Below are 23,368 nucleotides of genomic sequence, written 5' to 3' on the forward strand. Positions count from 1 at the left end.
GACAAGTTTGACATGAGAGCTCACTGTGGTTTTGATTTGCATTTTCCTGGGACCTAGTGGTGTTGAGCACCCTGTCACGTACCTATTGGCCACCTGTGTGTCTTCTCTAGGAAAAAACGTCTTTTCCAACCCTCTGCCATTTATTTTTTACCAGATTGTTTATTTGCTATTGAGCTGTATGAGCCTGTTAAATATTTTGCATATTAACCCCTTATCAGATAAATGGTTTGCAAATATTTTCTTTCACTCGGTGGCTGCTGCTTCCTTCGGCTCACGGCTTCCTGTGCTTTTAGTCTGATGTGGTCCCACTCCTTCATTTTCCCGGCTTCCTGTGCTTTTTTAGTCTGATGTGGTCCCACTCATTCATGTTTGCTTTTGTTGCCTCTGCTCTTGGTGTCAAATGTAAGAAGTCACTGCCAAGACCAGTGTCAGAGAATTTAATTTTTAGGTTTTCTAAGAGTCTCGTGATTTAGGTCTTAGTTCAAGTCTTCATTTCGAGCTGACTTCAGTATATGGTGTAAGACTATTGTTGTTCAGTCACTAAGTCGTGTCCGACTCTTTGCGACCCCATGGACTGCAGCATCCCAGGCTTCCCTGTCCTTCACTATCCCCCAGAGTTTGTTCAAACTCATGCCCATTGAGTCAGTGATGCTATCCAACTCTCATCCTCTGTTGTTCCATTCTCCTCCTGCCCTCAGTCCTTCCCAGCATCAGGGTCTTTTCCACTGAGTCGGCTCTTCCCAGCAGGTGGCCAAAATAGTGGAGCTTCAGCATCAGTCCTTCCAGTGAATATTCAGGACTGATTTCCTTTAGCATTGACTGGTTGGATCTCCTTGCAGTCCAAGGGACTCTCAAGAGTCTTCTCCAACACCACAGTTCAAAAGCATCAATTCTTTGGCGCTCAGCCTTCTTTATGGTCCAGCTCTCACATCCATACATGACCACTGGAAATGGCCTTGACTAGACGGACCTCTGTTGGCAAAGTGATGTCTCTGCTTTTGAATATGCTGTCTAAGTCTGTCATAGCTTCTCTTTCAAGGAGCAAGCGTCTTTTAATTTCATGGCTGCAGTCACTGTCCACAGTGATCCTGAAGCCCAAGAAAATCACTGTTTCCATTTCCCCCCCATCTACTTGCCATGAAGTAATGGGACTGGATGCCATGACTTTAAGTACGCTTTTTGAATGCTGAGTTTTAAGCCAGCTTTTTCACTCTCCTCTTTCACCTTCATCAAGAGGCTCTTTAGTTCCTCTTCACTTTCTGCCATTAGGGCGGTATCATCTGCATATCTGAGGTTACTGATATTTCTCTCAGCAGTCTTGATTCCAGTTTGTGATTCATCCAGCCTGGCATTTCGCATGATGTACTCTGCATATAAGTTAAATAAGCAGTGTGTAAGATAAGAGTCCAGATTTTCAAATACCATTTACTGCAGAGCCTGTCCTCCCCCCGTGTGTGTTCTTGGCTCCTCTGTCATAAAGTAATTGGCCTCAGAAGTGCAGGTGTACAGCTGGGCTCTCTATTCTGCTCCATGATCTTTGTGTCTGTTTTTAATGCCAATACCATCCTATTTTGATTACTATCACTTTGTAATACAGTTTAAAATCAAGAACTGTGATACCATACAAATTCTGGAATTGTTTGTTCTATTTATGTAAAAAATGTCATTGGAATTTTGAGCGGGACTACACTGAATCTGTAGATTGCTTTCGGTAGTTTGGACATTTAAATAGTGTTCATTATTTCCATCTACGAACATGAAATATCTATTAGTTTGTGTCTTCAGTTTCTTTCCTTGATGTCTTATAGCTTTATGTGTATAGATCTTTCATCTTGGTGACTTATGTTTATTCTTAGATACTTTATTGTTTTTGATGCAACTATTTTTTAAATTTCTCTTTCTGATAGCTCATTATTCTTTTCTAACTGCTCTGCTCAGGAATTCAGTACTATGTTGAGAAGGAGTGGTCACAGTGGGTACCCTTACCTTGCTCTTGATCTTAAGAGGAAAAGCTTTCAGCCGTTCACTGCTGAACATATTAGCTGGGGGCGGGGGGGGGGGGGGGGGGGGCGGCGGTCATATATGGCCTTTATTGTGTTGAGATGTGTTCCTTCTACGTGCTTTGTTGAAAGCTTTTGTCATGAAAGGGTACTGAATTTTGTCAAGTGCTTTTTCTGCATCTATTGAGATATTCACATCTTTTAATTTTTCATTCTGTTAAGTGGGTATTGCATTTATTAGTTAGTTTACGCATGCTGAGCCCTTTGCATCCCAGGGGTCAGCCCCGCTTGATGGCGGTGTGCTGCCCTTCATGGTGCCACTGGGCTGAGTTTGCTGGCGCTGTGCTGAGGGCCACACTCGTCCGGCACACTGGCCTGTCGTTTCTTTTCCTGTAGTGTCCTTGTTATCAGGGTAATGCTGGCCGAGAAAAAGGAGTATGCAAATGTTCCCTTCTCTTCAGCATTTGGAAGGAGTCTGAGAAGGGCTGGCATTTACTTCTCTTTGAACATTTGGTAGAGCTCACCAGTGGAGCCATCTGGTCCTGGGCTTTTCCCGTGGCAGCTTTCTCGTTACTGACTCACGCTCCTCATCAGCTACTGGTCTGTTCAGATTTTCAAATTCTTCTTGTTCAGGTTTGCTAGGCTGTATGTTTCTAAGAATTTATGCATTTCTTCTAGGTTAAGCAGTCTGTTGGCACACACTTGCTCTCCGTGGTCTCTCGCGAGCCTCTGTCTCTCTGTGGTGGCAGTTGTGAAGGCTCCTGCTTCGTTCGTATGAGGGCTCTCTCTCTTCGTTTTAGTCTAGCTATAGCTTGTCAACTGTGTTTAGTTTTTCAAAATACCAACTCTTACTCTCATCAAACTCTTCTAACGTCTCTCTGGCCCCCACTCATCTGTCGCTGCTCTTGCCTTCCTCCTGCTGCCTCTGGGCTTCATCTGTTCTCTTTTGAGCTCCTGAGGAAGGAAGTGAGGTTGTTTGAGATTGTTTTTTCTTTTTTTGCTTTAATGTAAGTGTTCCTTTGTTAGAACCCCTTTTTCTGTACCCTGTAAGTTTTGGTATGTTGTATTTCCATTGTCATGTGTTTCAAGACATGTTTAGATTTCTCTTTTAATTTTTCCTTTGACCCACGGGTTGTTCAGAAAAGTACTGTTTGATTTCCATGTATCTTTGACTTTTTTAGCTTTCCTACTATAACTAATTTCAAAAGTTTCCTCCACATGTGACTGGAAAAGACACTCGATATGATTTTCACCTTAGATTTACCAACGTTGGCGTCACAGCCTGTCCTGGAGCACACCCCATGCAAGCCTGGGAAGGAGGTGCGCTCAGCTGCTGCTGGATGAACTGCTCAGTAGGTCTGCTGGGTCCATCTGGGGGAAAGTGTAGTTTAGGTCCAATGTTCCATTACTGATTTTCTGTTTGGACAAACACCCCCTGTAAAGGGGATGGAGTATAAATCTGCTGTTATTGTACTGCTGTCTGTCTCTCCTTTCAGATATGACTATCTGCTGGGTGTACTTAGGTGCTCTGATGGCAGACGCACACGCATTTGTGACCGTCCTAGTTTCCTGATGAATCAGCCCCCTTATAGTATAATGGGCGGTTTCGTGTTACAGCTTCTGAATTAAAGCCCACTTGCTGATAAAAGCACAGATTCTCACTCTCTTCTGGTTTCCACGTCACGTGGAGCATCTTTTCTCCTCTACTTTCAGCCTGTGTGTCTTAAGACCTGTAGCCTCAACTGGTTCTTTCTTCTAATCCATTCAGCTAATTTGACTTTTAATTGGAGAATTTAGTCCATTTATATTTAAGATAACTTTTGTAAGTGAGCCCAGTTTACTAGCTGCCATTTTACTAACTGTTTGCTGGCTCTCCTGTGGTCCCATTCCCCATTGCCCCTCTGGCTGTCCTCCTCTGTGAATGGTGATCTTCCAAAGAGAAATGCTTTCCTTCTTTTCTCTTTACTGTTTGTGTGTCTATCACAGACTTTGCTTTGTGGTCACCATAAAGCATTGTACAGACATAAAGAAACTCTACTCCTTTACTCCCATCCGTTAATGTCTCTGATATCACAATTTAACCTCTTTTATACTGTGTATTCATTATAATGAGGACTTTCCTGGTGGGTCAGACAGTAAAGCGTCTGCCTACAATGCGGGAGACCTGGGTTCATTTAGCTGGTTATTTGTAATACTTTCATATTTTACCCTTTAGAATCAGGTGGTTAACACCATCATATCACAGTATTAAGAGTATTCTGAATCAATAATATACTTACCTGTAGCAATACATTGTATATTTTCACATTAGTAATATGCATCTTTTCATTTCAGCTTGAAGAATTTCCAGTGTTTCTTGTAAGGCAGGTCTAGCAGTGAAGAACTCCTTCGGCTTTGTCTGTCTTGGAAAGTCTTCATGTAGTCTTCACTTCCGAAGGACAGCTTTGCTAGGTAAAGTGTTCTTGGTTGGCAGCTTTTTCATTCAGCACCTAGAATGTATTATTCCACTGTCTCTTGGCCTGCAAAGTTTCTGCTGAGAAATCTGTTGCTGGCCTTACGGGAGCTTCCTTGTATGAGCAAAAGGTTTTTGCTTCTTAATGCTTTGAAAATTCTGTCTTTGATTTTAGATAGTTTTATTATACCATTTGATTCAAATGGCGTTTATTTGAAACGAATGGATCATTTACTGGATAACCAGAGAAGGCAATGGCAACCCACTCCAGGAAAATCCCATGGGTGGAGGAGCCTGGTAGGCTGCAGTCCATGGGGTCGGGAAGAGTAGAACACGACTGAGCAACTTCACTTTCACTTTTCCCTTTCATGCATTGGAGAAGGAAATGGCAACCCACTCCAGTGTTCTTGCCTGGAGAATCCCAGGGACGGGGGAGCCTGGTGGGCTGCCGTCTATGGGGTCGCACAGAGTCGGACAAGACTGAAACAACTTAGCAGCAGTAGCAGCATTATACTGTGTCTTGAAGATCACCTTGGACTGAAATTTTGGGGTGAAGTATATTAGCTTTATGACTAGGAGGTGCAAGTCTCCTCTCAGATTTGGGAAGTTCTCATGCATTATTTCTTTAAAAAGGCCTCTTCCCTTTCTTCTGGGGCTCCAATCATGCATCTACTATTTCTCCTAAAGGCACCACTGGGTTCACATTTCCTCCTTGGTTTTCATTCTTTATGCTCTGTCATCCTCTGACTGGAAGGCCCCATCTTCTATTTCACAGACCTCTTCTACCTGATTCATTCTGCTACTGATGCTTTCTATGGTATCCTTCAGCTCCAGAATTCATTTGTTATTTTCTTATGATTTCTCTCTCTTGGTTGAATTTCTCATTTTGTCTGTGAGTTGTTTTTCTGATTTCATGAAGTTGTGTTTTTGTGCTTTCCTGCAGTTAATTGAACTGCTTAAAATGATATTTTGAATTCTTTATCAGATGAATCACAGATCTCCACATCTTTGGGGCTGGTTACTGGAGAGCGACTGTGTTTCTTTTCTGATGCCATGCTTTCTTGGTTTTTCAGGTTCCTTCATGTCTTTCATTGCAGTCTTCACATCAGAGGTAGCAGTCAGCTCCTTCAGGCTGTAGTGACCAGCCTCTTACAAGTGCCCGGTCCTGAATTTCTCACCCTGGTGCCGGGCTGGAGCATCCATTGGGCTGTGGACTTCAACAAAGGCTCCCCCATCTGTGGGTAGCTGGGTCAGTCAGTGTTCTCCAGGAGTTCCTGGACCACTCCTCGATCCAGAGCTGGGACAGCCTGTGCTGCTATAACCTGAAACACAGGTTGGTGAGATTCCCCCTGGCTGCTTGGTGTACGGTGATGATGACAGAACCAAGTCAAATGGAACCATAGCCAGGACTGTGGTTGGCAAATCAGCAGACAGGATGTGAGCCTATCTTCTCCAAACAGCTCTCTTGTCCTCAGGCGGCTCTGACTTGGACAGATGCCAAACTGTGGGTGCAGGAGGGATAGGGCGAGGGCCCCTTGTTCAGGCTCCTCTGACAGCCTGCACCCTAGTGCCCTCTGAGGACACACAGTGATGCCCAGCGTCTCAATCTGCTTCAGAAGGTCAGGAGGCAGTGCAGGTGGGTGGAAGAGAAATTGTGTTTTTAGGGTTTCAAGCAATTCTTAGGACTCAACTGAGGCTCTCAGATTTGGACTTGAAAACACCCCTGCAAACGCCAATGCCTCTCTGGTCTGAGGAGGAGCGCAAATAAAGGACCACCTGAGCCATGAGCTGTGAGAAAGGCGCAAAACTGGGGAAACACGCAGTTTCCAGGCCATATGACCTGAGCCATGAGCTGTGAGAAAGGTGCAAAACTGGGGAAACACGCAGTTTCCAGGCCATATGACCTGAGCCATGAGCTGTGAGAAAGGCGCAAAACTGGGGAAACACGCAGTTTCCAGGCCATATGATCCCAAGTTTGGTTTCTAGCACAGATACCATCAGTCAAGCAGGCGGGCTGGGCTCTCAGCCCGCTTCTATGCTATGCTCCACTACCGTGCAGCCCCAGGCAAGTCAGGTCTCTCTCAGAGCCCAGGTTCGGCCCCTCTGTGGGGGAGGGAGCAGTCCAGATGGTCCCAGAACTGGACTGATTTGAAAAGGAAAGAGGAGTAAAAACAGGACACATCTGGGACTCACAGAAGCCCTGTCCTGCCAACATTCATTCTGCAGGAGATCTTCGTCAGAAATTTCCGAGCGACACGGTGAACAGGTAACTGCTGTTTGGGACTTCTACCCTGAGCAACTTTCTCTTAAGACAGGTCTGCTTGCTCTAAGGTGGCGTACTCACCCCCAGATGGCTCTCACTGCGGAGATTCGAACTGATGGGGGTTGTGTCTCATGAAGACCACTAACCGTTGCCTGAAGAAACTGCTGGATCAATTCAGGGGACATAGCAACTGTAAAGCGACTGGCAGCCCAGAGGGCCCGGCCTAGGAGGAAAGGAGACACTGGGGAGGAGAGAGAGCAGTCAGGGGCAGGGCACGGCACACTCCAGCTCCTCGCCCCTCCTCCCAACCCCCACGCCTCGGCATGCCGCAACAGGGAGGCACTGCCTCACACACACACAGCTAATCAACAGGAAAAGGAGGACTGGAAAAGACAAGCAAATGTGTGACCTATGGCACAGAACCTAGAGCAGTCTCCCAGATTCCCAAGGTACATTCTGAACATTCCTAGACTAAAAAGACATCCCAGCCCTAACCCCACCCCAGCTCTCGCCATTCCTCATGCACTGCTAACCAGCTCTCTGGAAGCTTCTCCATGGCCAGGTTTTCCCTACTCTTGGACCAACTGGAATATTACAAATTACATCTCTGTCATTCTCTTATTTAAAATGTCAATAAATTCCACAGCTTACCAAATAAAGTCCCTTGGATCAGTGCCTCTGGCATCACCTCCAATTCCTCTCTGTGCCTCCAGACTCAGGCATGCAGCCCACCCTAGCTGTCATCTTATGTTGCCATTTCTGTGCTTGGCTTTTAAGCCAACACACTCACCTCTCCTTGCATTATCTAACCGATCTCTTGGGCTGAAGTAATCCTAATTGTCTCTGAGCCACTTTAATCTCACGTCATCAGCTTTCTAACATGAACTATATATATATATATATTCAAATATATATACACTGATATTCCAGCCACCAGGATAAGGATTACTATGCCCTGCCTATTATTAAGATGTTTGAGAATAGAGACTATACTTATTTAGCTGTCACAGGGCTTAACCTTGTTACCTGTACAATAAACATTAGTTGATGGGACCTATTCAACAGAACCTACCAAACTGTGCCAGATAATTACATAATAAATTACATAATGGAGAGTAACAATTCTCAAAATACGGTCCTGGAAGTTACAAAAGTGAAACATTTTCGTAGCAAAACTAAGACAACGCTCAACTGTTTCAGTCTCACTCCCTGTGGAGTACACAGTGGTTTTCCAAAGGTTACATGACGTGTCACCAGGGCTCTAACAGCTAATGGGATGTATGCTTGCAATTCTTATGTTCTGAAAGCTTCTCAGTTTTAATTTCTAGTATGTCAAATAATGTCACATGTGACAAAAAAATCTCCTTGGGGTTATTGATAATTTTTAAAGGTGTAAAGGGGTCCCGAGACCAAAGAGTTTGAGAATGGCTCGTATAGAAAAGCTTTGCTATGGCAAATTCTGGAAAAAATATGCTGGTGGGTGTGAGAAACTCCAGCACTGTCATCAACATGTAATCACACTGTGTGCGTCAGGGGCCAGGCGCTGCGGGATGGAGGGTGTGTGACAAGGCTTCCACTCGCACACGTACATTTCAGCAGAAGAGACAGAAACATTCACCAAGCTCAACAGACTGCACACATGGTAACTGCAGAACAAAAAGGAGTCTCCTCAGTGGGTCTGAGATCACGACGCTCAACTGCTTAGTTCTATGACCCGTGACTCAGAATGAGAGAGGACCTAATGACCTCAACAGAGACAGCGGAGAAGATTCTCCAATGGCTTAAGCTACCCAAAGGGCTAACTCAGGACAAGGACACAGGACAGTGCACTGGCATGGCAGGAGCAATGAGGGCCCCACGACTTAGGCTCAGAGAGGAAGCAGAGACTGAGCTGGGGTCTGGCTCTCAGGAGGCCGCTGTCCCGCGGCCACAGCCCTGTGCCCCGAGGAATGGGCTCCATGCAGTCGAGGCTATTCCTTTTAAGGCTAGCAGTGATCACGGACGTGAGAGCAGAACACTTTAATTATCTAGTTAGAACGGTTTTAGAGAGAACAGATAGTTTGAGAAAACTGATGGGAAGCAAACAGAGAGGATGAGCCTGACACAGACTGCCTGAGGGTACAGGGGGCTCTGCATTTACAACTCCTGCCAGAGTGCTCCCTGCACAGCAGCCACACTTGCGTCCTGTTCAGACGCCAAACACCACCCCGGGCAGTGGGCGTGAACCCGGGGGGCAGATGTGGGAGAGTGGTAAGGAATGAGCAGTGAGGCCGCCCCAGACTCAGAGCTGCTGAAATCTGAGTCAAGGTCCCCGGGCAGTGCAGAGTCAAAGGAGCCCCAGCTCCAGGCTGCAGGAAGAATTCCACCCCAAGGTTTACCTAAGTGAACAACAGAGCTGAGACCCCCAGAATCCTGCTGTGCTGAAACACACCTGAGAGGTTGAGGTCTGCAAGGACGACGCCCGTCAGGAAGCCGTGCATGTCGAAGGGGATCCTGCCGCTCTTCACGCTGTCAGTGACGATGGACTTCACCGAGCCCAGGGCCAGCATGCAGGCCTCGTGGACCTTCCACCTGCCAAAGGGACCCCATGGCCAGTCACACAAACCCCCCGCCAGAGACACAAGCACTCGAGGGAAAGGCACTTCAGCAAGCCTGACCCTGAAGGGCACTGAGCTACTCTTCCAATCTAAGCCTATATCTGAAAACAGTATAATTTAACAGTAACAGGTTTTTCTAACTAAAAACAAAGCAAAAGCCCTTCCTTTCCAGGCTTTTTAAAAAGGAATAAAAGCATCGAACCAACTATTTTAAGGAAAAACTGCTCTAGAACAGGTGATTCAGAGCCAGGATGCCTGCCCTCACCCACCGCCCAGAGGGTGGCCCCACGACGTGGCCCGCCGCCCCCTCTCACCAGTGCTCAGCGCCGCTGCTCTTGGTCTGCTCAGCCTCCTGTAAGTGCCGAGCGGCCGCGGCGGCCAATGCAGCCGCGCTCTCATTCTGGAAATCAGAGGCCACAGCCTAGGATGAGAGGAGAGGTGCCAACGAATATTTCTGTGCAAATTAAAAGCATAAACTGCATTGCTGTGCATGTGGCTAACGTGATCAGATACACTCATAATGCAACCCCGAGCTGTATGAAGGTCTCTAAGTTAAAGCAACACCCGTCTCTCTGCAGAGGCTGAGCTCTCTAAAGCTTACAGAATGGATGGCTACATTCTGCAGAGCATCAGGGGTCAATGAGAGACACAGCTGTGGACAGCAATGGACCAGGTATTTATCTCTGGGAGGTCAACTTGGAAAAGCAGAGCTAATCTACTAAGTGACATGCCGTGGCCCTCCTGAGGTGCCTTAGAAACACCAAAGGACAACAGACTGCCCACCAACAACGAAACGGGAATAAGTGTATCACCAGACAGGCAGCAGCTTCTCCACAGACCTCAGGCTAGAGATAGCTCTGTGCTCCGGTCAGAGCCACAGGAGACGGGCAGCCACCGGGACGTTCACCTCGCAGCAATCGAAGCTTTTCAAATCTGCCAGCCTCTAGTCTGTGCTACACACAGACCCTTGCTGAAGACTGAACTAAACCGAAGAGTTCCTGATTCAAACACCCTCTCCCATTAGAACAACACGCCCCGCACAATTCTTTCATCAATATTGGCATGTAAATCAGAACCAGACCAAGGACTTTAGAATTCCTGCGTCTCACACTTCACTTGAGATGCTCTGTGTTAGTTCTCAGTCACCTCTGACTCTTTGCGACCCCATGGACTGTGGCCCACCAGGCTCCTCCGTTCATGGAATTCTCCAGGCAAGAAGACTGGAGTGGGTTGCCATTCCCTTCTCAGGGGATCTTCCTGACCCAGGGATTGAACCCGGGCCTCCTGCGGGGCTGCAGGCAGAGTCTTTACCACCTGAGCTGCTCTGTTACCCACCCCAGTCTGAGGTAAAGCTGTCCAAAACCAGTGCTGAGCAAAGGCTCGAGGGAGGTCTAGAACAAAAAGGAGAAGCCGACGCCGTCGGGACCCCGGTGAGCGGGTGTCGGGGCAGCCCTCTCACCAGCAGCAGGTCCTGGGCCGCGATCCTGACGGTGTAGGAGAAGGTATCGTCGTCCTCGTCTTCCACAAACTGCTGGGGGTTGGCGGTCCACACTTTGATCTGAAAGAACGATGCGGTCAGCTCTGTGAGGCTCCCTCTTCTAGTCCACACACACGGGAAGATTCCAACCTTCTGTTTTTATCTTGAACAGAACGCTACTCTTTCCGATGCAAAGAAGCAAACCCTTTACCAAACCATGCAGCTACGGCCGCTGTGGAAGGTGGCTGACTGCTGGCCCCTCCTACTGCCAGTCGGCTGTGACCCCAACAGGCCAATTTGCTGAGTCTAGTGGGTCTGATGGAAATCCAATGTGAAAATCATGTCAATTCCTAGGACACAGTGGCATTACCATATTTTTAATGCTCTCTTCTGGTCTAATGACTCTCTGACTAGGCTAAGGATCTGAACGCTGTGTCTCACTATCTACAGAGAAAGGCCAGGCTCTTCTTGCTATCACACCCTTGGTTAGGGGTCCCCTACAGATACCGAAGTGGGAGTATTCTACAAGTCCAACTACCTACCACAGAAGCCGATAAACCCCAGCACCCAGGGCCTTGGCAAAATGATGTGAATGAAATCACAGCTTTCCTAGCACTTCCGGTCACGTTGCTCTTCAGGTATCAGTTTTTAGAAATTAACAGATGCCTGACCCAGACCCCACACTGAAGCTGCACTTGCACGCCGCTCACTGACTCCACCACGCAGGTACCTGCTCCTCAGTGATCTGCATGTAGAGGATGATGTAGTAAATCAACTCAGGCAAGGCCTTCTTGACAGTGCTTTTGAATTTGCTATTTTCCAGGAGAGCGTGGACAAACTCAAAAATGCTAAAGACGAGGTTTTCAAAGCCCAGGACTTCACCTACAGGAAGTACGTGAGAGAAGCTCTTAGTGGCAAGAAGACAGAAAGAAGCACAGATGCTGTGAAGGAACTACACCACCTCTGTGAGCAGGGGTCAGTTAAAGCACTCGTGGGAATGGAAGAGGCCCAGGGGATCAAAGAAGGGAATTTCGGGTACTAGGCACTCTTCGGTTTTTCCAGCACAAAAACCAGGGAATTCCCTGGTGGCCCAGTGGTTAGGACTTTGGGCTTTCACTGCTGAGGGCCTGGGTTCAATCCCTCGTTGGGGAATTAAGATCCTGGAATTCACGCAGTGGAACCAAAAGAAAGAAAAAAGAATCTGAAACACTGAATATATTTTCCACTGAGAAATTCCATGATTTCGTAAGACTTATGCAAATGCTGACGAGGAACAGATTACAGATTTTCAATTTTTGTTTCCCCACATCTAATCCACTGACAGGAAACTCAATGAGAACATTCTCAAGAGAGCAAAGCCTCTAATTTCCTGCCTTTGTCCTGGCTCCCTTCTCCACTACGAGGTATACGACCAAACGCGCTACATACCGTCGGAGTCCACAGGATCCTCTACTTCCTCTGTGTAATTGACTTCTGTCCTCACATAAGTATGATGAAGAGTAAAGAAACAGAATTTGCAGTCTGCTTTGCACACATTCTACAAGGGGACATGACACACTCCGACACTACGAGTAGATACTTTAAGAAAGTGGAACCACGTGAATGTGAGGCCCGAGGCTCTAGACCCCCAACTACAGGGGTGGCAGGTCCCTGCCCTCTCCCAGAAAGGATATAAGGCTGCACTTTCAGTCAGGGTGTTCCAAACAATGGGCAGAATCTGCTGCATGGAGGACACCATGTGCTTTGGGAAGTTTTTCACCAGGGCTGTCACTGCCTGAGGAGTTACAGGAAAAAACCCGAGAGTTACAAGTGAAACGGGAGAAAAATTACTGGTGTCAGACCACCCTGCAGACTCCCAGCACCCCCAACAGCAAGCACTCACCTTCAGGACCTCCATCTTGAACCCACTGTCTGACGTGGGACCGTCTGGGATCTGCAGGGCCTGGACAAAGGCCTCTGTGAACTGCTGCACCACGGGAAAAATCAGGACTTTGGCTGCACCCTGAAGGCAGAAATTACGATCAGTCCTGGACTCAGCCCGAATCTATGGCATCCAGGCACATGGCACCTCCAGACCCTCCAGGCTCAGGCCCTCGTCAGAAGGGTGTGGCCACACGGTCACTGGAGGTGTCCCCAGGGTCTGCCGTGTCCTTATTCAACACTGGCGGCTCCTCACCAGGAGCTCCTCAAACCACTCCTGATTCCAGGGACTGTTATTTCTTAGCTAGGCTGGTCCCACACAGGAGGCAATGAAAGCGCAATAAAGCCCTGGGTGCCAGCTAGTGCGAAAAGGATGCAGGACAAGATACCAGGAAAAGACAGACTCAAATGAAAGGAGACCCAGACGCACATGGATGCTCACTGCATCAAAAGCATGGCTGCTGCGCCCAACACGCCCGCCAGCGGCCACGGCAGAGGCGCGCTCACCTTCTCCAGCTCCTCCATGTTGCAGATCATGTGGGCACAGGTGGTGAAGATCTCCACGGCTCGGGAGCGGGTTCGGATCCCATACACCTGGGAGCGAGTCACAGCGGGGCTGTGAGGCTAACGTGCGTGCATGTGTGATTCAACTGTGACCACTCAACCCTGACCTGGGCACAGATTTATTTAATCCACAGAATAAAAGGCAACACAATGTGAGAACTTACTAGAATCAGCCGTGTATAGAGGCCCCTGTGGGCTAATCTGACTGAAAACACGAAGCTGGGTACACCTCGGAATCCCAACACAGTGTAGTGCTTTCAAAATACAGCCCCTGGCTAGGGATGGGGAGGAGCAGCGAGGCTGAAACATCCCCCAGTGGGCAGTCATCAACCCAACACACGCAGTAAGGCCCGTGGTGAGCAGTGCGGGAGACTGTCCCCGACACGCGGCTGAGGGGGCAGGAGGGTGGGTGGCCCCAGAGGGGCCTGAGCAGCCTCTCGGTGGCAGCTTGGAGCTCCAGCAGCCCCTCTGCTCTCCCCAGAGGCCTGGCCTCCCAGTCGCAAGGGAAGGGGCCGAGGCTCGTCCGACGCAGCCCTCGGTCAGCTCTTGTCTTCAGGTATGGGATCAGCAGCAGACACAACAGGCTCCCGAGAGCCAGGGCCGCTCTCGGCAATGCGAAGACCCTACCTCGGCCATGGTGAAGATCTTGTACATCTCTGGGAGGATGACGGGTGCAACCAGCGGCATCTGCGTGTCGGTGACTTCTCGAGTGAATTCTACAGAGAAGAAAGGAGGCAGTAAAAATAACACTGCTTTATAAAGACATTCGTGTGACAACTGCTGGACTGCTCTAGGGAGCATGCAGGGAAGATGCTGGCCAGGAGCCCTACCCTGGGGCGGGGAAGCAGCGTGAAGCATTTGTTAGAAGGGAAAGGAGCCCCGCAGGGGAAAAGGAGCGCACACCAGACTGTGGAGCGCGCGGCCACTGGAGAACCTGGGCTCAGCCTGGCCTGCGCCCGGTGCCGGCACCCAGGCGCACCCGGGGCCGCCTCGCTGGGTTCCGCCTTCAGCACCTGCCCCCCTGAAGCCGCCGTGACACAGGTGAGACAGCCTGGGAGACACCAGGGCCCCGCTCCAGCCTGCACATGGGGACGACGGCGCCGACCAGGGTCAGGCTGCTGCTCAGAGGAAGAGCAAGGGGTCGCTACCCCGTCAGTCTGGCCATCGAGCCAGACTTTCCGTTTGCGTCCAAAACCTCATGAGGCGCCGAGGCAGCAAGCTGAGCTCTGAAACGCATCACTGAAAGTGGAACACAGGACCCGAGCCCTCGTCCGCTCACTTGTCTGCTGCTTGACCAACAGCATTTTGTACTCTAATGCTCATTCTTCACTTTACAGCCCTTCATGTAGTTAAGTCCAAAATAAGTTTTCTGAGGGCACTCATCAAGTCAGAGAAAAGTGCAGGACGCCAGCAGCTGCGTCTCCAAAGCGCTTTGAGACGAAGAGGGAACCAAGGCCTGTGTGTCAGCGGACTCAGCCGTGACAGCTGGGCCTGCGCTGCCTTCCCACAATCAGCCTTGGTTCTCATGGATGAACGGTGAGTTTAATGGGAAGCTTTGCTAAACCAGGCAGACAGGAGCAGGGCCTTGAACAGCCCCGATGAGCCCCTTCTCCTCCCGGCCTCCTGCCCACCCATGGCACCCTGCGCCCTACACGTGCGCCTCAGCGGCCCCCAGAGCGCGATCCAACCTCATGGAGCAGCTCCCTGGTGTGAGGTGGCGCTCTCCACCCACATCCGCTGCCTCCAGCACAGCGGCATACCCTGCCAGCTCCTTCCCTGCGGCCTAGTGCAAAGTCATCTCACTGAGCAGACTCCCCCAGTCACACACAGCGAGGGCTCTGCAGTGAGACAACTCTGGGGACACGGACAACTACCTTTTCTTCCAGGTTTTACAAAGAGCAGCTGAACTTTGTTGGCAGACAGGGAAGGAGTAGGCTTCCTTTCCTTAGCAGAAAACAGATCTGTTAATTGATATTTTGGCATCAAGAGGCTGTGAGTAAAGAATCCTAGAAAGCTCACTCCACAGAAGGGTACGAGAGGCCACCTGAGAAGTAAGCCACACGGAGAAGCAGAGCCATGAGCAGGGAAGCCAGAGTCCGAGCAGAGAGCGTGTGATTTTCTCAGCTGGGTGGCTGCGTGTGCCATGAGCACGTGTCACAGGTGATCACACAAGTGTACCCAGCTGGGCGGTGCGACGAGACAGGGGCGTGGGAGGAGGGGCATGAAACGCAACTCGAGGAGGGGCTGCCTTTGGACGCAGATCTGGCACAACCGTCAGTGTCAGACTGCTGCTGTGGCTCAGCTGCTCAGTCGTGTCCGGATCTTTGCAACCCCATGGACTGTATCATTCCAGGCTTCCCTGTCCTTCACCACCTCCTGGAGCTTGCTCAAACTCAGTACTAGATGAACTTGTAAAATTGGGCCCCGATGCCAAGTTTAATAAAGCAAGACCTGTAGAAACGCCGTTCCTAACTAGGTAAGAATACCTGTCAGGAGAGACGGCAGATCACGGAGAAGAAAAGATACGAAAACCTGTAAAGGAGAGGGGACCGTGCTTTCTGACACGTCAACATCCAGCGGCTAAGGTCCAGACAAGGACTCCCTGAAAGCAAAGCAGAGGCGGCGGGAGGAAGCAGGGCAGGATCTGCAGAGGCGGGGCTTCCGGCCGTGTGGGGGCTGAGGGCGCTGAGATCAGGCCTTTGAGGGACTGACAGAGCACCATGCTTAGAAGAGCGCCTCACCAAACCTCTCAGGACCAAAAGCTCAAGCATTTCTCTCAACGGCTCACACCAAAGACTACACATTCCCTAAGCTGGTCAAGTGAAGGTCCTGATTACATCGTGTGACTGTTTTTATCTTCTTTCCACATTCCCAGAAAAACTTGACTACTCTTATCTTTGCATTGAACTACGTAGAAAATACTGTGTAATGATGATGACAATCACAACAGCTACAATCTCTTGCAAACCTGTTGTCCTGGCATAGGACACCTCACCGAGACGAGCTCACCAAAGCCACCAGAAGCCCTTGCCAGGTGAACTGTACCCTCACCTGAACTTTACACACCAGGAAAACTCAGGTTCAAGAGATGAGCAGGTCGGGTCAAGGTACAGCCAGACTGTGAACTGCAGTCTGCACGCCGGACCGCCACGCGTGACCCTCTCCTGAGGGGGAGGGTCCCTGACGTGGGAGGGCAGCATGGAAGTGAGAGCCGGGAGGAGTGGGGGGCGCATGGGGTCCAAGGTCCGAGGCCAGGCTGCGGAGCCCGTACCTGTCAGCACCCGCATGGCACCGTGGACGGCGTTCACATCTCCGCTCACCAGCATCTCCATGAGCAGGTTGAAGAGCTGCGGCCAGGCCTCGGGCCAGTCCCAGTGTGCGATGGCCGACACCGCGTAGGCCACGCTGGAGCGCACCTTGCTTATGGACTCCCTCAGGCCGTTGGGCAACAGTTCCCGGATGACTATCTTTGCCTGGAGAGGAGAGAAGCCCGCCTCCGTCTGACCGGGGTGAGAGAGCAGCAGGTCGCTGCCCAGTTCATGTGCTGGAAAAGCAGCGTGGGGGGGACACTGCACACCTGTGCAGAGCCCCACACACACTGCACCCCGAGTCACCCCCGGCTCCACACTCACACTGTCCACGACAGGAACCACCAGGCACATGCGGCCATTTAAAGTGATGAAAACTAAATGAAGTTAAAAACTGAGCTTGTCAGCCGCCTGAGCCCCATCTGAAGCGCTTGGCACCACGCACGGAGAGCAGCTGTCCCAGACGGCACAGGCACGGAACACTCCCACTGTGGCAAGTTCCAAAGGGCCTCAGCCCCTGAAATGTCATAGGGCCCCAGGACGGCTGCACAGCACTGGACCAGGGAGGAGCGCTACCTCATGCAACCCGCAAACAATTCCCTGAAGCTGGAATTTTATTAGATATTTAGGAAACTGAACCTCAAAAGTTATACTTTAAGAACGTTTTGTAGCTAGTAAAAGGCAGGCTGGAATGTGAACAAGGTCCGCCTGGCACTCGAGCTCTCTCATCTGCAGCATGTTGCCCAGAATGGCAGCCGCCAATCACTCCATCCCCTTCTGCCCGGCCTCGTGACAGCCCCAGCCTCCTACGATGGCCCCTCAAACCTCCACAGCAAGACAAGTCAAGTGCCTCTCCTCACCCTTTCCGTGGTCTCAGGAGGCCTGAACTTCTCCGACTGGGCACACCAGTGAGTCTCCACATACTGTTTCAGGATGACTGATGCCAGCTGTGAAGGAAACAAGCCAGGTGGGAAAGCAAGGAAAGCCTTTCTTCACACATACACCTATACACAGGGCCTGACACACCCATCTGAAGCCTGTCCAAATCTGGTGCAAAACTCTAAGTTATTCATAAATTGGCCTTACCCTTTCACTTTCCCATAAAAAAGTTTTACCACCAAGTAGAGAGAACTTATTTATAAACGGGGCCAGTCAGTCTTGACTTACCTGACGGATCGCCAGTGCCCCCTGGGGATCGACGGTCAACTCTGCCAGGTGGACACCGAATTCTGGAAGAGAAAATTCCACTGTGAGTCTAAGAACACCCAGGAAAGCCATGGCGGTTCACTGAGCTCTAACCCTGATGCCAACAAGAAAGATCTCAGAGTCTGATTCGGCGTCTCCAAAGGTGCTGGTGACCGCTCAGACCAACTTCCCTAAGAAAGACGAGCGGGGAGCCTGCAGCGTGGGCTGCTTGCCGTGGGCAGTCCCAGCACCTCTCACTTCCCCCGTCACTGCGCCCTGTCTTGCCCTTCAAGGTGGCAATAAACGCAGTGTCTAATCGAAAACTGGTGCTACCTAACCCCAAAGAAAACTTAAAAGCTGAGACTTCAGGAGTTGCCCAGATCTACGCCATCAGGTAAGAGATGATTAAGTCTAAGAAAATATGGTCTTAACAGGCTTAATCCTAAAAACACAACCGTTACAAGCCAACAGTTTCTAATAAGTAATATAAGTGGTAATTTCAAAATGCACACTGGGGGCTTCCCTGGTGGTACTGTGGGTAAGAACCCTCCTCTCCACACAGGGGACATGGTCTGGATCCCTGGTCTAGAAGACCCCACGTGCCATGGGGCAGTGAAGCCCGTGCTCCCTGAGAGACGCCACTGCAACGAGAAGCTCGAGCACCACAACCAGGAAAGGCCGTGCAGCCACAGAGACCCAGCACGCGCGTGCATGCACACACACACACACACACACACACACACACACACAAGCACATACGGGGAGGCAGCATGTACCACAACCAGGAAGACCATGCGGCCACGGAGACCCAGCACACACACGCGCGTGCGCACACATAAGCATATGGGGAGGCTGCCACGCTCACTCCCAAGTTAAAATTTAGATCCTTCAATGCAATCCCTGTCAAAATTCCAATGACTGTCCTGTAGAGACAGAAAAACCCATCCTAAATTTCATATGGAATCTCAAGGGATCCCAAATAGCCAAAACAATCTTGACAAAGACCACCTGAACTGGAGGATCCACTCCCCACTTTCAGAACTTGCTACAAATCGACAGCAATCAACAGTGTGGTGCTGGCAGAGCCAGGCACACAGACCAGCAGGACATACTGCCAACGCGTAAAGAGCGGTCTGCTCGACGACGGGCGCTGCGACAACTGGGACAGCCGCGTGCGGAGGGCTAACCTGAGCCTCAGCTCACACCATACACAGAAATTAACTCAAAACGGCTCAAGAACAGGTGGGATCTTAGCTCCCCAACCAGGGACTGAACACAGGCCCCCTGTCCTGGGAGCACAGAGTGTTAACCCATGGACCACCAGAGGAGTCTCCTTGTCTGAGAAAGTCTTAATTCTTCAGCTTTAAAGGTTAACTTAGCGGATAGAGAATTCTAGGTGGGTGATGTATTTTCTACGATCACGTTAAATACTTCACTCCACTCCTCTCCTGCTTGTATGGCTCCTGAAGAGCCGTCCAGTGTAACTGTTAACTCTTGTTCCTCCACAAATAAGGAACTCTTTTCCTCTGACTCCTTTTAAGATTGTCTCTTTCTCTTGGTTTTCTCCAGTTTGAATATGCTAGGCACAGCTGTATTTTAGTCTTGCTGGTCCTAACTTTTGTCAAATTAAAATTTTAAGGTCGTCAAATTTATCAATCTTTTGCTGCCTTTGGATTTTGGGCCATAGTTAGAAAGCCTTTCTTTATGCCAAAGATAAAGAAAAGTTTTCCCATACGTCTTTCTACAATTTTTATGGTTTCTTTTTAAACATTTAGGTTCTGAATCCCTTTGCCGCTTACTTTTTGTATGGTGTGGGAATGGATCTAATTGCAACCGCTCCCCACGCAGCTGTCCCAGCTCCTTCACTGAAGGTCCGTCCTTACCGCCGTGTTTTGAGACGCCACCTTTGCCAACACTAAGCTCGCAGGTGCTCGCGTCTATTTCTAGACTCGCTGCCTTACTCCGCAGTCCTACCTGCCTGTCTGTGCGCCAGTGCCCCGCTGCCTGTTTCGACTGTAGAGGCTGCAGGTGAGGTTTCAGCGTCTGCTAGAACTAACCCCTCTTCCGTTTGCTGCTTTCGGTGTTTTGGGAGCTACTCCTTCCACGCTTACTTTTTGGTGACCTTCAGAATCAACCCGTCTCACTCAGAGCTGTCCTATCGAAGGATAGCTCACCGTCCTATTCGTCCATGCCCGCTTTTAACCCTTTCAGGATGGCTAGCGCTGCCCCAGGAGTTTTCCGCATAGTTCCTGTTCATCTCACTCCTGGGCACTTATTCTTTTTGTCGCTATTGTAAACTCCTTAAAAAAAAAAACCAAATCACTATATCCTCTAGCCTTTTACTGTTTGTGTATGTGAAGGACACTGATTCTGTGTTTTAACTTTTTTGTATCTTTAATTTATGCTACCTTACTGGATTCTTACTCATTCTTATTACATTCTTATTTTAAGCTACAATTACTGATACAATCCTATGGCACTTAAGTCTCACTCAGGAAAGGAGAGTTCTTGCAAGACTAAAAAAGTTGCCACATTCTTTCTATAGCAGTTACTAAGTTATTAAATCACAAGCAAACAGTTAAAATCTGCAGAACTACCTCTAAAGACACTGAAGTCCATTCTAATTCTTAGGGTTAATCTGGCTAGTTCAGTCTCTGTTAAGTTTCATAAAACGCATTTTTACTAGAATAAACAATAGGTCCCTACAACCCAAAGATATGGGAGTCAACTTTCCCAATGGACTAACATAGATGAGTCAGACTGCTTGGATACTGACCAAAGCTCAAGCTGAGTGGGAGAAAAACCCCTGAAGTGCACGTGTGACACCCACAGAAGGGGGAGAGGGGAAAGGCGCCTGTCAGGGACCCCACACGCCCTCTGACCTCAGATCCTCGGTGTGTAAACGGGCACTAACCTGACGGCTCCAAGTCGGCCAAGAAGCTCGGGATTCTCTCCCCTGAACCCTGTCCGCCGATCCTGGTGAGCCTGTGTGAGGCCCTTCAGAACGTCTGTAACACACTCGCAAGTTACCTGGGACACACACTGTTTTCTTTTAAGGCATCATTTCAACAATGGTTGCACGGACCACTCTGATGCGGGTATTAATGTCCCCACCAAAAGTACAAGGTCTGGATCACCACAACAGGGACAAACAAGATCAAGATCAACAAAATCTTTAACCACAAGGTGTGAAAAAGAAAGATACTGAGGTATAAAATGGGGCATTTTTGAAAGGACTTGAAACTTGAGTGGAGACTATAAAGCTTAAGCCGATCTGAATAATTACCTCCCAACGCAAGCACAGATAGAGGTGGAGCGCTCACACTGAGGCTCACAGAAGGGAGAAGGAACCAGGCCTTTCCCACCAGCCCACCCTGCACCCGTCAGAAAAGTCATTACTGCAGAAAGACCAGGCGAACTACACAGGGGCCCTTTCTCACCAACCCTAGAACTGCCAAGCCCACTCTTTTTAAAGAAGAGCTTTGTGTGAACACACGCTTTCCATCCAAGGCCATGAGGAGGTGGTAGTCTGGTGAGGGTCACAGTAATTGGGAGCTATTTACTCAAACATAATCTTTAAATTCATCTTGTCCTGGAACCTATCAAAGATCACACCCCAATTTCCACCAATCACCGTGTTTCACACATCGCTGAGATTGCAGTACAAGATGGTGAGAGCAAGAGACCACGAGAAGGTTAAGATCCATGTGGGGGCCCCAAAACCTACGTCAGCCAGGGGATTTGTACCTTCAACCTGGTTCCACAGAGGATTTTGTCTGCAAGTTTATTTCCTCCACAGAAGAAAGAAGAGGCGTGAAAGTTCAAAAAGATGACTCTCTGCTCAAAAGCCTTAATGGAAATAAAAATCTTCAAAGAGTATCACCTAAGGACAAATCTTTAAAGTAGAATGGATAAACAGAATAGATTTTCTTCACCACAGGCTCCCAGAGTTTCAAGGACAGTGTCATGATCAACTTTGCTTTGGAAACCCCAAAAATTCAAAGACAAAGAGCTCATATGCATTAGGTTAAAGGGGGATATAAGAAGGAAGATAGCAATTTTATTTAACCTAATTTATTCTAGACTACAGGCTTCCCTAGTGGCTCAGACAGTAAAGCGTCTGTCTGCAATGCAGGAGACCCGGGTTTGATCCCTGGGTTGGGAAGATCCCATGGAGAAGGAAACAGCAGCCCACTCCAGTATTCTTGCCAGGAAAATCCCATGGACCATGGACCCTATACACCCATTAGAAATATAGGCAATCTGTCACAATAGGAGTTTCATACTATAAGATTTAATTTTATTTTCAGTTAATCTTAATCTACTTAAAAAACCATAAGTGTGACAAGGTATGACATTGGTGCTGTGCAGATGGAGAACTCTTACTCTATAAAACTAACACACAGGATGAAATGCCACGAAAAAACCTGCAAGCTCTCTGACTTACTTATCAATACCATTGCCTTATCTGCTGATGACTTCTGTGAAGTAGGAAAAACTCCTATTTACAGATATTCACTTAACAGAGATAATATAGTAGTTTTTGATGCACTGTAACTAAGGATATCCATTAAAAAAAAGTATTTTTATTTTGCTGTGTGTTGGGGGATTTTCAGTTTTGCTGAAATTAACGTAATTTCTTCAAAAAGCATGAGAACACCCGAATAACTTACTCTGGGATGATTAAGGCAAGGAAAATACAAGAGACACAGACAGGCATAGCTCTCTTACTTCGTCTTGCTTGAAAAAGACAAATACAGATTAAAGTAAGATTCAATCTATGAACTTAAGCCGAAGAGGGACATTCTCAAGCGGGCTCTAAGAAGTCAGCTTTCTAAAGCCATTTTCCTTAAGAAATTGCATGTCTCTGGTTCCCTTTCCCAAGACGAGGAAGGACAGGCCTGTGAGCCTGGGTTCACACCAACTCCAAGAGGGGCTGGATTCACCCTTAACCCGACCCCACAAGGTGCCTCAAACCTCCTTTGGAGGAAACCTCTCGCTCTCTGCAAACCACCCTCTGGCCTTTCAGTCTCTGTTGCCCTCTCTGGTTTTCCCTGCTCCCCTTTCTTTCACTTCACCCCACTAGGCAAAAACAGGATCGTCTACAACTCGGCTTAGAAGGGAGCTCCAAGGCCAGCATGGAGGAGAGAGGATAAGCTGGGAATACAAGCTCCTGGTCTCAAGGGCCGACTGCAGACTTGAGCTGGACGGTCAGGAGAGCTCCTGTTCCAAGAACTGGGGACCAGCTTGTCTGGGAAGGAGGGAGTCTCTGGGAAAGCCCCCTTTCTCACAGGACTGTCACAAAACCACAGCTGAAAGGAAAAAGAAAACTCCACCACTGGCCTTTTTCCGAGCGCGGCCGCCTTCCGCGGGGCTCAGTGCCCGCCACGCGCCCAGGAGTGCATCTGGATCCTGGAGGGGCTCCCTTCGCAGCTGACAGTGCTTACGCTACACTGCAAGAGAGCCAGAAAAGCGCTCGTGAGAACCAGGAAGCAGACCTCAGCCCGCAGGCGCCGGAGACGGAGTAACACAGATGTCTGGGCAACAGGAGATGCCAGGAAAAGCGCGCGAGAGAATCCCCCTCCCCAGCTCAACACAGCAG

The 23,368-nt window shown here is 49.2% G+C and overlaps 1 protein-coding gene across 3 annotated transcripts in view; it reads right to left on the minus strand.

The window, feature by feature from the left end:
- IPO9 (importin 9) overlaps window positions 1-23,368 on the minus strand; it is a 39,517-nt gene that overhangs the window by 11,751 nt on the left and 4,398 nt on the right. Inside the window, exons 2-15 of one of the 3 annotated variants that reach the window (XM_027565894.1) lie at window positions 23,110-23,219; window positions 17,749-17,810; window positions 17,442-17,528; window positions 16,545-16,746; window positions 13,901-13,989; window positions 13,217-13,303; window positions 12,672-12,791; window positions 12,463-12,563; window positions 12,218-12,276; window positions 11,520-11,671; window positions 10,772-10,870; window positions 9,627-9,733; window positions 9,147-9,286; window positions 6,797-6,956 (exon numbers count right to left, since the gene is read on the minus strand). In XM_027565894.1, coding sequence (XP_027421695.1) covers window positions 6,797-6,956; window positions 9,147-9,286; window positions 9,627-9,733; window positions 10,772-10,870; window positions 11,520-11,671; window positions 12,218-12,276; window positions 12,463-12,563; window positions 12,672-12,791; window positions 13,217-13,303; window positions 13,901-13,989; window positions 16,545-16,605 — 1,175 coding nt within the window. In that variant the 5' untranslated portion in view covers window positions 16,606-16,746; window positions 17,442-17,528; window positions 17,749-17,810; window positions 23,110-23,219. Of the gene's footprint in view, window positions 1-6,796; window positions 6,957-9,146; window positions 9,287-9,626; window positions 9,734-10,771; window positions 10,871-11,519; window positions 11,672-12,217; window positions 12,277-12,462; window positions 12,564-12,671; window positions 12,792-13,216; window positions 13,304-13,900; window positions 13,990-16,544; window positions 16,747-17,441; window positions 17,529-17,748; window positions 17,811-20,680; window positions 23,220-23,368 lie in introns of all 3 variants that reach the window. The other 2 variants (XM_027565895.1, XM_027565892.1) reach the window with 2 other exon arrangements.

The sequence above is a fragment of the Bos indicus x Bos taurus genome, chromosome 16, assembly GCF_003369695.1.
Source record: "Bos indicus x Bos taurus breed Angus x Brahman F1 hybrid chromosome 16, Bos_hybrid_MaternalHap_v2.0, whole genome shotgun sequence".
Classification (NCBI taxonomy): Eukaryota; Metazoa; Chordata; class Mammalia; order Artiodactyla; family Bovidae; genus Bos; species Bos indicus x Bos taurus.